Consider the following 15,894-nt stretch of genomic DNA (forward strand, 5'->3'; position numbering starts at 1 on the left):
TCCTGGTCGCCGACAACGCCTCCTGGTCCGAGAGACTGCAGAGCCCAGCAGCGCCCACTCACCTGGCTGAGGTGACTTCGTCCGGTGCCATCCTGGTGCCCACTCAAATCACTGGCTAGTGATTCAGAACTTGGTCCCCTCTGCTTACAGGTTTCTTCTTCCCTGATCCAGGCTTGGATCACCTCGAACTTCTTCACTGGTCGCCTGCCAGCAACTTCTTTCTTCAGGCTCCTGGATCTTCAACGAGGGTTTCCGACGCAACTTCAACCCTATGCCGCCGCAGCCCCTGGGCTAGGTAACCTGAGTACTCCGGTGCTCCAGCATAGTCCAACACCCTAAGTGTTCGGATCCACTCTTGTTTTCGACCCACCTAGTCGGGTTCGCCCGAGAACAGTAACTTTGCAACTGCTAGCCTCCATAGACTTTTTCCCGCCTTAAGCGTGAGAGTTCCCACTCTGCACACGACGTCCACAGGCCTCCTGCATCTAATCCCAGTGTTTAGACTTGTAGGCCTAGCGATTCCTGAGTCTAGAAAAGTATTACTTACCTGCTAGCAAGTTCGCATTCCACTTACTGTGTATATGGGTTTTCGTGCCCCTAGGGCATTTGTGTAAATTGTGCGACTTAAAGTATTTTCGTAAGAGTTTTGTTGTGTGCTTAGCTCCCTGACTCATAAAGAGTTCAGGGTAGTCTTGTTATAAATAAATATCTGTTTATTTTCATAACAACTTGTGTGGTGTCCTTTCACTTGGTGTTCAAGGGGTAATGTGATGGTAAAACAGCTGGCTTAACACGCCCTCTAGAGTCTTAGCCTTAGACTGCCCGTATCCATGCTACTAGGATAGCTGGTCTATAAGGTTGACTTACAACCAATCATCAATAAGGGTTGTTTGGACTGATACATAGTGATCACTAGAATAGTGAGCACTGCATATCAGGCCAACTTCTCACACTCACGATGTCCGACGGACAAATCTGGCACCCAGATCCACAGTCGTTACACCTGACTGCATGGCTCCTGAGCAGCGAGAGTTTATGAACCTGCCTTTGTCTAAGGAGATTAGAGAAGTCTTGTCTCAAGCAAGGGCTCCTTCAACGAACAGGACTTACCGCCTCAAGTGGAAAAGATTTTGTTGTTGGTGTAGGGGACAAAGCATTGATCCTTTCAGTTCCAAGCCTCATCAGATCCTGCCTTACTTGCTGTCCTTGGCCAAATCAGGTCTAGCTCATTCGTCGATTAAGGTCCACCTGGCTGCTTTGTCACGCTTCAGAAGGACAGGATCCGGTCCTTCCTTGTGGTCATCCAGGATAATCAAGCAATTTCTTAAGGGCTTGTTCAGGGTCTATCCACCAGTGAGACCGCCCCCTCCTACATGGCATTTGAATTTGGTTCTCTCTCAACTCATGAAGGGTCCATTTGAACCTGTCCATCGTTCTGACATAAAATATATTTCGTGGAAGTTAGCTCTCCTTCTTGCTCTCACGTCAGCTCGGCGTGTTGGAGAATTACAGGCTTTGACCATCCAGGAGCCTTTCCTTCAATTCAAAAGGAACACTGTGATCATGAGAACTAATCCTAGGTTCATGCCAAAGGTTCCCTCGGATTTCCACTTGAACGAACCGGTCATTCTGAAGGCGTTCTTTCCCCAAACTTCAACGCCAGCAGAAAAAGCATTGCATTCGCTGGATGTGCAGCGATGCTTGAAATTTTATTTGCAACGGACGAAAGATTTTCGAAAATCTTCTCAACTATATGTGGCCTTCGGAGGTCCTAGTAAGGGCCTTCCGCTCTCCAAACAAGGTGTCTCAAGATGGATCACGAGTGCCATTCTACATTGTCACAAGGCTGCAGGGAAGCCTCTGACTGGAAAGATCCGAGCACATTCCACAAGATCTGTGGCCTCTTCGACAGCCCTCTTCGCGGGTGTGCAGATTAAGGATATTTGCAGAGCTGCTACCTGGAGCAGCGTTCACACCTTTACCAAGCATTACTGCTTGGACTCTCTGCAACAAGATGATGCGGCAGTAGGACAGGCTTTCCTGAGGAACCTCTTCCACTAAGGGTGAGCTTTCCTTTCTTTCCCGCCTTCCTTCTTTCACATTTTGTATCTAATATCATGTTGTCTATTGTTATAATTTGCGATGCAAAATGTGATTATCTGCCGACTGCTTGCTATTCTGATACAAAGCATGGGAATCTATGAAAGTTCCAATACTGGGGTAAGAAAACAAGTTACTTACCTGTAACTTTAGTTCCCCAGTATTGGTAACTTTCATAGATTCCCATGCGCCCACCCACCTCCCCGAGGAAAGCTCAGCCTACAACAGATATGGTGTCTAAGTACACAACGGCTACGAAAATCTGAGGCTCTGAGGTTCCTTCAGGAAGGTTCTAAGTGGTGAGGCACTTCTGATTGGCTGATGCCAAAGTTTGGTCTCTTTTACACAAAGAGGGTGATATGCTACAAAAGGGAATGAGGCCTAGGCCTTTTTCCATTGTCTTTTGTACCTACAGCTATGGTATTTTTGTTACAGAGACTCCCATTCCGACGACGGGGAATGATACAAAGCATGGGAATCTATGAAAGTTACCAATACTGGAGAACTAAAGTTACAGGTAAGTAACTTGTTTTCTTTTCGTTAGAACTGTCTCCCACCACCACTTTCTCTGGTATCCTAGCCTACCGTCCACCTGGTGCCCTGAACAACTTTATCACCAAGATAACAGACCTTATGGCAAGTGTTGTGCTGACCTCGCCCAATCTTACTTTGCTCGGGGACTTCAGTCTGCATCTTGATGACCCCCATGACACGGCAGCCAATAACCTTCGTTCCAACTTGCAAGCCATTGACCTTTGCCAAAGGGGCTACCAGGCAACCCATAATAGGGGACATCTTCTTGACCATATTTACAGCAATATAGATGATCTCATCGTGGAGACTCCTATCTTATTACCCTGGACCGACCATTTTTTAATTCCCTTCACCTGGCTCACCAACTCCCCCTCTTCCTCTCAAAACTTTGCTAAGCACCTGGGTAGGAAATGGCCCTCACTCCCCCTTCCCGACTGGGCAGTTGCTCTTGCCCGAGATCCTCCTAGGAAGGCAACTAATTCCTCTACGGCCACTAATAATTTTGATAATTGGATCTCTAGCACCCTTGACCAGGTCCTTCCAAAACACCCCCGTAAATTTATAAGAAGACCCAAAGTTGCCCCATAGTACACACATGCCCTTAGATCTATGAAACTAGAGTGTCGTAAACTTGAGAGAGCCTGGAGGCAGGACCACTCCCAGCTCAGAAAGGCTGAATACAGGGTTGCTATTAAGCATTATAAAATAGAGATCAAGGCGGCACAAGTTCTTTTTTATGAAGGGAAAATTAACGCAGCTGCTAATGCCCCCCAAGGAAATTTTTAAGATAGCAAAGTCCCTCATCTCATCTCCTGCTGAGCGTCCCTCTGCTGAAGGCGCTCAAAACCGTTGTAATGAGTTGGCCGTTTTCTTCTCCCAGAAAATCCAGACCATATACTCCTCATTCAGCAATCCGAAGGATGACATGGGATCCACCTCGCCCATAACTCCTGATCCCTTGGTCCCTTGTAGGCTTGACATAATCCCACTTCTTGACGCCTGTGGGTTAGACAGATTAATTCCTAAGATCACCTCTGGGTCGCCCAACGACCCAGCACCCCCTCAGACCCTTATCAAGGTCTTGGACATTATTCGTCCGGTCATCTTAGATGTCCTTAATACATCCATCACCTCTAAATCTGTCCCACCTTCATGGAAGTGTGCAATGGTGAAGGCCTTGTTGAAAAAGCCTACCCTGGACCAGGGTAACTTGGCCAACTACCGTCCCATCTCCTTACTTCCGTGGCTGAGTAAACTGCTTGAGAGGCACGTTAATAACATCTTAACGGACTATTTGGAATCTAATAGTCTACTGCGTGCCTCCCAGACAGGATTTCGTACTCAGCACGGATCCAAAACCGCCCTCTTAGCGGTAACGGAAGAAGCAAGAGCCGTTTTGGACCGGGGAGGAAAAGTCGCCATCATCCTATTGGACCTCAGCGCCGCGTTCGACACGGTTAACCATGCCACGCTATTACAACGATTGGCGTGCCTGGGCGTGTCGGGCGCGGCCCTGGAATGGCTGACATCCTTCCTAGACGAACGATCCTTTCAGGTCTTTGAGGGGGAGGTGGCTTCTCCCAAACACCCACTTAGGTGCGGGGTCCCCCAGGGCTCCTCCCTAAGCCCTACCCTTTTTAATGCCTACATGGAACCCCTAGACAGGATAGTCCATCCCTTTGGTGTGCGTATTGTCACCTACGCGGACGATACCCAACTGGTGGTCTCCCTAGACCACTCTGAGGGATCGTCCAACACCCTAGGTCCCTGTCTAGAGGCTGTTGCCAAGTGGATGCAATCTTCCTGTTTGAAGCTCAACGGGGAGAAGACCGACATCATCCTATTGGGTAATCCTCCCCCGTCTGCCCTCGCATCCATCTGGCCACCATGTCTGGGCCTGCCCCCTGTCCCCAAGTCCCAGATAAAGAGCCTTGGGATTTGGCTCGACAAAGCACTCGATTTCTCGGTCCAAGCTACCAAGACTGCCGCCACTTGCTTCGGGCTAATGAGGATGCTCCGCAAGGTGCTTCCTCTGCTCCCATTCCAGGCGAGGAGGGTCATGGTCCAGGCCTTGATACTCTCCCGCCTGGATTATGGGAACGCTCTTTACATGGGAGCCCCGGCTTCTGTTATACAGAAGCTTCAAGTCACACAAAATAGCGCTGCCCGCCTACTTTACAATCTGCCCCGCTGGCAGTCAGCGAAGAAGGCCTTAAAGGAACTCCACTGGCTCCCAATGGCGTCAAGAGTGCAATTCAAGGCCATGTGCATCCTGCACAAGTCCTTTCATCGTGCAGGCCCCGCAATTCTTCATTCCATAGTCACGCCTTATGTCCCATCCCGCCCCCTTCGCTCTGGCACCCTTCAGTTGGCAACCTCCATCAAGGTCAACAGAGCCCGTTGGGGCGGCCGCTCTTTCTCCCATTCTGCGGCCAGACTTTGGAATTCCCTCCCTATCCGAGGAAACAGCAATTATATGTCCTTTAGGAAAGCTCTGAAAACGCACTTGTTTGCCAAAACCTGCTGAACTACCCTGAGCTCGCATTAAGCAATCTGTCACAAGCGCTGCGAGGCCTCCGGGTAGTTACGCGCTATACAAGTGCAATTTTTCATTTCATTTCATTTCATTTCAATGTGGGTGTGCGCAGATGCATAGACCCGGCCCTGACATTTAAGTGCCGGTGCTAAGCACCGGATAGCACCGGCACAAATTAAGCACTGCTGCCCAAGTAGTTTTGTTTATACAGGCTGTGGCGCCGTGGAACAGGATGGACAGACGCAGGAGCACTAACACCGCAAAGTTGACTGCCACAGCTGTGGACAAAATAAAGTGCGACCACCGCTAATAACGCAGGGCTGCCCATTTTTAAATGTGTGTTCTGACTCCAATCCATGTTTAATTCGTCCAGCAATGCGGAGACACGAGATGCACATTATAAATAGGACGTGGTGCTGCACGCCGCGCGGAAATGGGCGCCAGTTATGACATTTTCTAATTGTTTAATTCTGCCAAGAGTGAGCTTACCTGTGCTTGCACTGCTAGCAGTATTTGGTTTGTGCCTGCTGCCTCTCAAGTGAGCACATCCGCCGACGCTGCCGGACATACTGTAGTTGATGCCTGTAGCCTGTAAGGATCGTGCTGCGTGACTCGGGCCCAGGTGCGGCTGCCGGAGAACATATTGCCTGCCTGCAGCCTCTCATAACGCAGGGCCCGACAATACTCCTTTGATCGCTGTGCCAGAAGTTTCACCCAGGTAATTTGATAGTCTTTTATTTATTTTTGAGCATCAGTAATCACTGTGGTGTGCCTGTTACAGCTCTCCTTGCTTGGCTGTCTCCTCTGATTTAATTGGATACAGTACACCGGACAAGGCCCTGCATCAGTGCCCGGTGGCCTTTCATTTCGGTTCTAACGGAACTCCCAGGCAGAAAGGACCACGTCAGGATAATATCGGGAAGTGGTGGTGGTGGGGGAGGAACCCATGCCAGCCGGGTCCTGCCTGTCCAAAGCGAATCTCGGGTGACACAGGCCAGAGCTCCTTTATGTTGCCCGCTGCAGGACAAAGTCAGTTTGCAGCTGCAAAGTGCATGATGTGCACTACACAATTGCAGCAGATATTCAAGCACTGGCAGTACAGCAGCAGGTCGCAACTCCTGACCCGGAACTGCACAGTGGGGAAGCCTATGCCCGGGAGGGAAGAGGGTGGAAGAGGTTGTATCCGGCTTTGCCACAGTGAGAGAATCTATAGATAATTTTGAGCTGGACCGGCGATCCGCCCCAGAGCTACAATGAAGCCTAAACTGGACACAAGCTTTTTGTCAGCGCATGCAGGGTACAGCTGAGACCATGGCAATTTCCCCCCTGAGATGAGGTTGCAGCTATCTCTTTAGTTGACGTTCTGCCACCAGTGCAGTCCGATCACCAGATGGCAGGTCAGGTCACAGTGTGTGAGGTGTTTTCTTTTTTGTCTGTTTGTGGCCTTGTCAGGCTGGACTGCTGCTTTTTCTGAAGAAAATAAAATCCTTAAGTAAGCTTAAATGAACGGAATATGACTTGAGGACCACCTGAAAACGTGTTTGTTATAGTGTACGTTATGATCTCCCACTGCTGCACTGACTTGCTATGCTATGAAAATTTGCTTTTGGTGGCACAGTCGCGTTGCTCAAATGGGTGTAATTTCTGATATTTACGTTTTCATTTCTTGATTTTACTCGCAAAAAAGTGTCACTCATAGTCGTTGAAATGTCACTCATAATTTCCCTAAAATTATGAACACGTCACTCATAGCAATCCGAAACCTTGGCAGCTATGCTCTAGCCTAAATCCAAAGAGGTGCTAAGAGAGGCCTGAGGGTGGACAGTGGTGCCAGGACCAGTGGGATCGGAGGCCGGCACCATGCCGCTCTTCGGATCCAACCTCTTCGATCAGGACGGTGAGTGGGTGCGGCGGACATTGGTCTTCCAGCCTCACTCAGGCTCCGGACACCTGACAGGGGGAGGCTGGGGATCCTAGGCATGACTATCCGATGTCCACGGTTTCCCGAAAGTGACAGTCCCAAGTAGCCAGGAATTAGTAGCTCCGTGACCCACCTCGTACTAAGAAGGGCTCTGTCATTAGCTCAACAGGTCCATTCTTGTTTACAGCTGTTGTGAACTTGGGCCACTCCTTCACAAATACCCCAATGGTGGAAAAGTACATGCCCTAAGTCCCCAGTAAGTACACCGTGAAAACCCATTCACAGAACACAGTAAGAAACACAAAGTTTTGACGGTTTAGTAAAAAGAGCACTGCTGCCAAAGAGTAGTAACATGAAAGTGTCAGCAGTGCCAGGAAAACAGTGAAACAGCAGCAGTGCTTGAGAATAGTACTATTGCTGCACTTCCACCAGGAAGTATTAAAGTGACAGGTCTCAGTTGGGATCGAAACATAGACACTCACACAAAGCTTAAAGAAGCACTTTCGTCACACCGTTGTATTACAACAGCAGCAATAATGAAGTATCAAGCAGGAGTGCTGGCAGAGACACTCACTGAAACATAACTAAAACTTCCAACTGGTGAAACTACCATAGCAGTATTGCCATAGAGTACAGCTAAAGCAGCAGTGCTACCAGCGGGTAACTTCAGAACCATCACAGTCATAAAGTATTAGTACAGCTGTAATGTTAAAATTCTAATACACCGGTACTGCAAGAGGATCATTGCGGCAAAAATACATCTAATTAACATAGTAAATGCAGTGGTACCTATATTTATTATTATTATGTGTTCTATAGTAATAGCTAAGTGACGACTCGGTATGGCAGTAATATTGAGATGGTAACCCTTCTGTCAAGCAGCGTTAGAGCTGCAGCCCTACAATCGAGTATTATTAATGTGACGCACTTTGCAGCTTCGTAGTTGTGCAGACAACTGCTCGTGCAGTCCCTCTTGTGAGCGTCACTCTCTGCTACTACGACTTACAACTGTAATGTTAATATGTCTGTATGAAGGTATAGCGCCTAGTGCCGTCAGCAGCATTACTTATAGCAGTCCGCTCTCCTGCTGCCCACGGGAGAAGAGGATGGACAGGCGCCTGTGGCTATAGATGAGACTCTACATGTTGACCTGCGTACTGCGTAAACTGCTAGCTGTGTCTAACACCTTCCCCGATCTCCAGGTATCGCTCTTTCGGGCCAGCTTTTGTGTGTGTGTGTGTGTGTGTGTGTGTGTGTGTGTGCGCGCGTGTGTGTGTGTGTGTGTGTGTGTGTTTTTGTGTGTGTGTTTTTGTGTGTGTGTGTGTGTGTGTGTGTGTGTGTGTTTTTGTGTGTGTGTGTGTGTGTGTGTGTGTGTATTTGTGTGTGTGTGTGTGTTTTTGTGTGTGTGTGTTTTTGTGTGTGTGTGTTTGTGTTTTTGTGTGTGTGTGTTTTTGTGTGTGTGTGTGTTTTTGTGTGTGTGTGTGTTTTTGTGTGTGTGTGTGTGTTTTTGTGTGTGTGTGTGTCTGTGTGTCTGTCTGTCTGTCTGTCTGTCTGTCTGTCTCTCGAGTCCCAACTACTGTTTGGTGGTCACTGGCAACTTCCCCACCACAAGATTTCTCCTGTCGCCCACCATGCAAACCATCCTCTCACTTCATACAGTTGTTAATCTCCACTGATTTCAACAATGCCAACATTTAAGACTAACAGTCTTACCTTCGTTGGAGAATCAGCACTTTAGTGGCATATCCTTGCGTTTGTAGCGCGTACCCTGTGTTATGAAAGTTGATGTTTTGTTGCCTTTTCCATTGTGTCTGTAAATTAACCTCCATAATTAAACATTAATCATATCCTTCCATACTACCTTGCCCACCTAGTCCTCATGACTGTCTTCCCCAGTAACTGTTTGATGTAATCCATGTCATCATGTTATATAATTTACAAATTAATTTCCTAGTCTCTCGTCATCAACAGGCAAGCGTATAATGTGGGGCTCTGTGTGGGTGTGGGGCTCTGTGTGAGTGGGGTGCTCTGTGTGTGTGGCTGGGTCTGTGTGTGTGTGGGTGGGTCTGTGTGTGTGTGGGGGTCTGTGTGTGGGTGGGGCTCTATGCGTGTGTGTGGGTCTGTATGTTTGTGTGTGGCATTTGGGGGAGATTAAGTTATTGACATTGACAATGCCATTTATTTATCTGTTTTCAAAACCAACACATAAATCAAAAAATTGTCAATAGCTCTAACTTTTGAAAAGGCGAGACCTTTGCATAGTAAATGCTTGTTTATAGTCTGTGTAATACTTTCTGACAGTATTATATACCCTGCATTGTCATAGTTAGAATAAGTCATAGGGAAATTATAATTTTGTGTTTTATTACTCTTTTCCCTTGCGTCTATAATATGTAAATTGACTATTGATCTTATTCAACGAGGTGATACGTTCTCCTTCTCCTGCTTCATTGTCTGTTCTCCTTTTTCACATTACTTATTCTATATTTCAGTTCTGCTATTCTTTATCCTTCATCCTCCACGCTGATTTATAACTGTATGCTTTACTGGTACTAAATGTGATCTCCACTTCTCATTCAGCTCCGGTCTATGGGGCTATCAAGTTATTCTTTCACATGTTCTTTTATTACAGTAGCCTTCAAAGTATGGGGCACACCTCCCCCACACTATGCTCAGGGGTGTGCTATAGAGTGGCATGGCATGCTCAGCACAACGACCAAGATATCTTATGTGCACATAGATGAGATACTATGTTAAAGGCTCTGCTTGGGAATTGAAGAAAGACCCAAGATTATTGAAAGTAAACAGAAGCTCCAAACCCACTCTTTAAATAGTCTCAGTAAATGTTTTTATAGAGAAGGTGTCTGATGAAAACACTCGCACCTTGCCACCACACTAAGCAGGTCATTAGAAAAAACAAAAAATCTCTCAAATGATTTAAAAAGCAAAACTCACGATTGTAGTAGGCATTGAAAGTAGCATGGCCATTCACTAATATGCAATCTTTGCTTTGTGCAGGTGTATCTCTCTGTGCATAGCACTCAATGTAAAATAAACTGCTTTGCCACGTAATGCTAGTTACCAATTCATGTTAGTATCAACCGAACAATGAAGGGCTGATTTTGATCTGCAAAGATTCATACTTATGCCAATCAAGACACATGCACATGTGAAGTGTTTATTATAATTGGAGCTTGTGGTATTAAGTTACAAAAGACCTCTGTTACAACTGCATGAGCCAACTGAGGTATCTATGTTTTAAACCTTTAACCTGACTACTATAAGCAGGGATATATGGCCACATGCATCAATGTTCCCGTTTGCGAATTCTTAATTGCGAAAATTAAGGAATCGCAATTAAGAATTTGCAAACGGCTATGCATTAAAAAATCGCAATTTTTTTTGCGATTCCTTAATTTTCCTTAATTGCGATTCACAATTTGCGAATCGCAATTAAGGAATCCCTTTCCATTGATTCCTATGGGCCTAGAGGCCCATAGGAATGAATGTGAAGGCATTCTCATTTTGCGATTCGCAATTAAGGAATCGCAAAATGAGATTGCAATTTCAAGGGTGCAGGGGGGTCCAAAGGAGCCCCCCTGCACCCCTGAAATGTACCTTAAAGTACTTTTTTCACACACACATGCCCCAAGGGCATGTGTGTGTTTAAAATGAAACTTTAAAAAATGCACTTTTGTGCATTTTTGAAAGTTTTCGAAAATTACCATGAAGGTTAACTTCATGGTAATTTACCACTTCCTATTTGCGATTTCGCAATTTAAAAAAAATCATGCATTGCATTTAAGAAATCGGAAAATTGCGATTTTCTTAAATGCAATCGCAATTTAAGAAATCGCAAATAAATTGCGATTTCTTAAATTGCGAAGAAACCAAAAAGCTTAATGCATCCCAAAAAAGGGATTTGCATTCGCAAACGGCCGAATTTTGCGATTCGCACCGTTTGCGAATGCGAAAACCCTTGATGCATGTGCCCCATAAACCTTTCAAATTATTTTGTAAAACCATACCTTGATCTTTTTTGTACAGCTTGGCGTTCCTCCATACCCACCAATCCAAGTGGATAATCTACATACAGATCCAGATTTGGCATAAGCTTGTTCTAATTACATGAATCTAAATACCAAGCCATTCTATGTTAAGTGACAGTTATTACTCTATCCTCTATATGCATCCCTCAGGTCGCACAAGCTTGCTCTTGCAGAAATGTTGAGATGGCACTGGTAATGTCATATGTGATTTTATCAATATCATCAATTATGTAATTTGAGATGCCATTAGTAACGCCATTTAAGATATCATTATTGAGAAGTCGTCAGCAGTAAATGGCATGGTTCTTAGTTATTGTTTGCACAGCTTACCATAACTGGAGAATTTCTGTGTGTTTTCCAGGGAATTTCAGAAATTTGTATGAAGTAAGTACTTATCTTATGAGTAGGTAAGCATACCCTACTATTGACCATTTTGTGGGGGCACTGTTGTGCCCAACTTCCATGCACACAACCATCAGTGCACCCAGCATTCAACTCAGCTAACTATAGGTACTGATTCTGGTATTATTCGTAAAGTTCTTATTTCTTCCCAAGTTTGTTGTAATTCTGCTCAGCAGATCTTGCTGTAGTGAAGAAGAAAAATTCCAATGGGAGCTAAAGAGGAAAAATGCTTCTTTTTGACGATCCCTTTAACGTTTTACTGCTTTGGATGGATCTACATGAAACTTGATGCGGTGGAATATATTCAGATGTGCTATATGTGTATCAAGTGTTTATTTCTCGCACAATGCTAAAGTTATTATCAATAAAAAAAATATTTTCAATGGAAAGTGATGCCAAAGTCACTGCATGTAATATATGTAAGTCACCCCTATAGCAGGCCTTGTAGCCCTAAGGCAGGGTGCATTATATTACATATGAGGGCATATCTGCACGAGTAACAATTCCCCTGTGCTGTCTAGTTCAATTACAAGATGGTCCAAGGGAACAGTGAAGCCAATTAAGTATATGTACTGGTCACTGATCAGTATGAGTTCCCCCAGCTACATGATGGCTTACTGAAACCTATGGTGTTTGGTACCAAACACCTTGTCTTAATAAATCTGTATATTTACCAGTACTAGATTTCTTATGACATGCAGTTAGTATCTAGTGTGCTGGCTGACTGGTATCATCCAGTATGCCACCACAGGCAAGTTTCTGACTCCCCCCCTACCCCCCCGCAGGTAAGAGCCTGGGCTCTCTGAGGCAAGAAACAATCCCTGCTCGGTAGGAAGGTGTTCACACCTTCTCCAGCAGGAAGGCTAATCATTTATCATATCACGGCCATGGGGTTCAAAGCCCCTCTGCCTTTGAGATGTGACCCCAGCTTCACCCAGACTTAGAGATGCCTCTCCCTGCCCTGAGGCCCATTTGGCACTAGAACCGGTTGGAAATTAGCTATGCAGTAGGTGTGTTGCACCTCCAGGCTAGTCACACTCCTAAGGTGGGCTATCTGATGTGCTCCATGAAAGAAGGGTTCCGCCATCTTATTTTTGGTGGAACTAGGAACTCTGGGAGAGGGTTATGCCAACTTCCCACAGGAAGTGGACATATGGGGGGTGTAGTGACCCCAGGGGTAAGTAGCTCATTTGCTACTACCCTTCACAACCCTTAACGCTACTAAATTTAGTACTTAGGTGGCCCCTGACACCAGGAGCTCAGGTTCGTCTACCTGAAAGAAGAAGTACAAAGAAGAGTCGAAGACATGAGAACTGTGGACCAGCATCTACCTTGGTGCAAAACCCTGACTGCTTCTCTCCTGACAATCACTGACACTGACTCATCTAGAAGCAGAACAGCCTCCCCAAACCCTTGGAGGTCTGCCCAGCATTTCCTCAACCCAGCAGCATCTCCCTTGGTGTGGAGGACCCACTTTTCAGCCCCAGCAGGCACCATCTGGCACTGTCTGGTACAGCATCCTGTCGATCCCTTGACCCACTGAGGGAACAGCAGACCAGTAAGAAGTATTTGTGCTCCAGGAGATCAGATCTGGCTCACTGCCAAGTTTGAAGATGTCAGGACCCCCAGGAGCTGCCCTACACCAATACCCAAGGTACCAGAGCCAGTTGCAAGCACCAGGGATTGTTTGTGTTCAGATGGAACACCACCACTGCCAAAACTTACCTGTGTGTCAAGGGACTTAGAGAGAGGCCAGCTCTACACCAATAATGGCCATTCTGTTTTTCTTTTTGCTTCTTCTGCAGGTTCCCCAAGGACCGCAAGAACCTCTAACTCACCGTCGTGCTGGACAAAACACTTCTGCACATGAGCTCCCCAGACCATACTCAAGTAAACCAACGGTGTCTCTGTGGTCTTGAGACCCTCAAGAGCCAAGCCCCCTCTGGGTTCTGCCAGACTGGTCCCCCAGATCCCTCTTGCAGCTTTTTCTTACAGGTACTTTCCCCGTTGATATTAACGGGTAGCATTTCAGGCTACCACCGCGTAAAGCACCTCTACACCTGGAAGCGCCAGTGCAGGTAAACTTGAACTGTTGGTGCTTTCTTGGCCCTTGCCTCCTACTTACCTTAAGTCCAGAAGAACAGCCCTGTAAGTCATCTGTATGTGCACCTATGCAGTGTATGATTCTCCCATCGGATAACATTACAGCGTTCAAGCCTCACGCCTCAAATCTGACAGCTCTCATTTTCTACTGTTTCTACTGTAAAAATTGCTAACGTCTAAAGTACTTACCTGATTCCAATAATCTTGGTGTCAAAAGTTATATTAAATACATGTTATTTTTCTACATTGGTCTTGAGTTTCTCCTTGAGTGTGTGTCCCATCTGTGCTTAACACTACCCTCTGATAAGTCTAAACTGCTCGCCCACACTACCACAAAGAGAGCATTTGGGATTTTCTACATAGTGTAGCTCATTTTGGTACACTACATAAAAAGCCAGCTTTCTACACAGTCACTGCTGTTGAATCTGCAGTACATCACAATGAAAAAGGATTGTGTGATTTACTTATAGTTTTAGTACTCTTTGACACATTTGCATTTAATTTGGCGACAGGTTACCATGTTTATTTTACTCTTGGTGTATCAGGTTTTGTGCACATCTATCAGTGGGGTGTGTGCTTTGTTAAATGTGGTCATACTAACTTTGTTTCACTAACGTTTACATTGATTGATGGATCTACATGAAACATGAGATTCCACCAGAACTGGGACTAACTTTCATACAGCCAAGCAAATTTTATTCAGTTTCATCAACGGGGAGAGCAGAAAGAGTTATAGAGGTTGGTAAAAAGTGATAATTTTGTAATACCTTCTGGTATCTTAACTTCCATGCAGAACTTACAAATGACACCAACGTTATTATTAGCAAATCAAAACTGTTTTGACCCCCACTTTAACGTTGCTCCACCCAATAGATCTTCCATAATCTTGAGATGCCAGTACTGCTCCTACCATTGTTCATGTCTGCCTCACTTCATATAAATGTATCTAATAGTAAAAAAAGTATACAAAAAGTGATGTATGGAATGCTTGAATTATTCTCAGACACTGGTAATTATTCGGGACGCATCCCAGGTCATTTTTATTAAGCACACCATGCCATCTCAGTGTGGACTCAGCTATATGCAAATCTTCTCGACTTTGCCCCATTGGGAACAGTCCAGCCCAGACTGCCAAGCCAGGTCTGCCCAGAACCGGAAAACAAGCAACCCAGAACTAGTTTCTCCCTTGTTATTGGACTATCAGCGGGGTATAGATTTTGTTTCTCAAGCAGTGCAAATGTTAATAAATAATGAACACTTTTTTAACCTGCCTTAATATAATGCTGTGCCCTAAATTAAACCAGGAAAAAAGGAAGACAAGCATTGGAATGTTGGAGGGAAGGAACTATAACAGCCATTAGTGATCTTCTACCACTCTCTTGTCTACAATGGACCTCCCACCATTCCAGTGTTCTAATATAATTTAGCATACTGTCCTCTCTTATATAGGCGATGCTGTCAATGTATGGTAAGACCTTTAATCTGCACTACACCAATGATCTTTACTTATTAGATAATAGTTTTTCCCTCTATTTTGTTGTGAAAAAACTGCCATTTTATTTGGAATGTCGCCTGTCTGTGAGAAGCATGAGAATAAAGATATTGGTGAGGCTGAAAGCACCGTAAAAGACAAGTCTTAAATTTTAAAACAACACATTTTTAGAGATATAATTAGTATATATCCTTCTGTGTTTTAGCCACTTTCTCCCACTCCTGTTCATTGTCTCTCTCAATGTTTTTGTATCGTAGAGAGTTTTAGTGTTTTACTGAGCAGCGTGCTCAAAGACAAGTGAGGTTAAAAGAAGCAATTATGTGTATGGATTGTATGGACTCAGTCTTCTGCATGCTTTACACTAAATGTACTACTTTTGTTGAACTCAGGAAAAACCCTGGGATGAAGACTGGATGAGACTGGACTGTCTCATCACTCCTCTCGTTCTTAATTACTGTCAGTGCCAGCTGGAGCTCGGGGAGTATTATGAGGTTCTGGAGCACACCACTGAAATCCTGCACAAGCACAGTGGTAAGTCTGCCTTGCCTTCTCCATGGTTGTCATGAATGTGGAAGAGGATGTGGCGTAACAATGAGAGCTGGCAACTTGGAAACCAGGGAGCCAGGTTTGCCTCTCTGCGTCCTGTGTTTCTCTGTGAATCACTTGGAGCCAGATGTATCAATATTAGAATACCCGATTGCCTAATTGCCATTCTCTGCGAATCGTGGGAGCAATGTGGGAGCTATGGTAGTGAGAA

At 45.4% G+C, this 15,894-nt stretch overlaps 1 protein-coding gene across 4 annotated transcripts in view; it reads left to right on the forward strand.

Annotated features, from left to right (window-relative positions):
• LOC144829349 (aryl-hydrocarbon-interacting protein-like 1) overlaps positions 1–15,894 on the forward strand; it is a 224,476-nt gene that overhangs the window by 179,237 nt on the left and 29,345 nt on the right. For all 4 annotated transcript variants that reach the window (XM_078688404.1, XM_078688405.1, XM_078688403.1 and 1 more), the window contains exon 5: positions 15,527–15,668. In XM_078688404.1, coding sequence (XP_078544530.1) covers positions 15,527–15,668 — 142 coding nt within the window. The remainder of the gene's footprint in view (positions 1–15,526; positions 15,669–15,894) is intronic.

The sequence above is a fragment of the Lissotriton helveticus genome, chromosome 4_1 (genome assembly GCF_964261635.1).
Source record: "Lissotriton helveticus chromosome 4_1, aLisHel1.1, whole genome shotgun sequence".
Taxonomy (NCBI): Eukaryota; Metazoa; Chordata; class Amphibia; order Caudata; family Salamandridae; genus Lissotriton; species Lissotriton helveticus.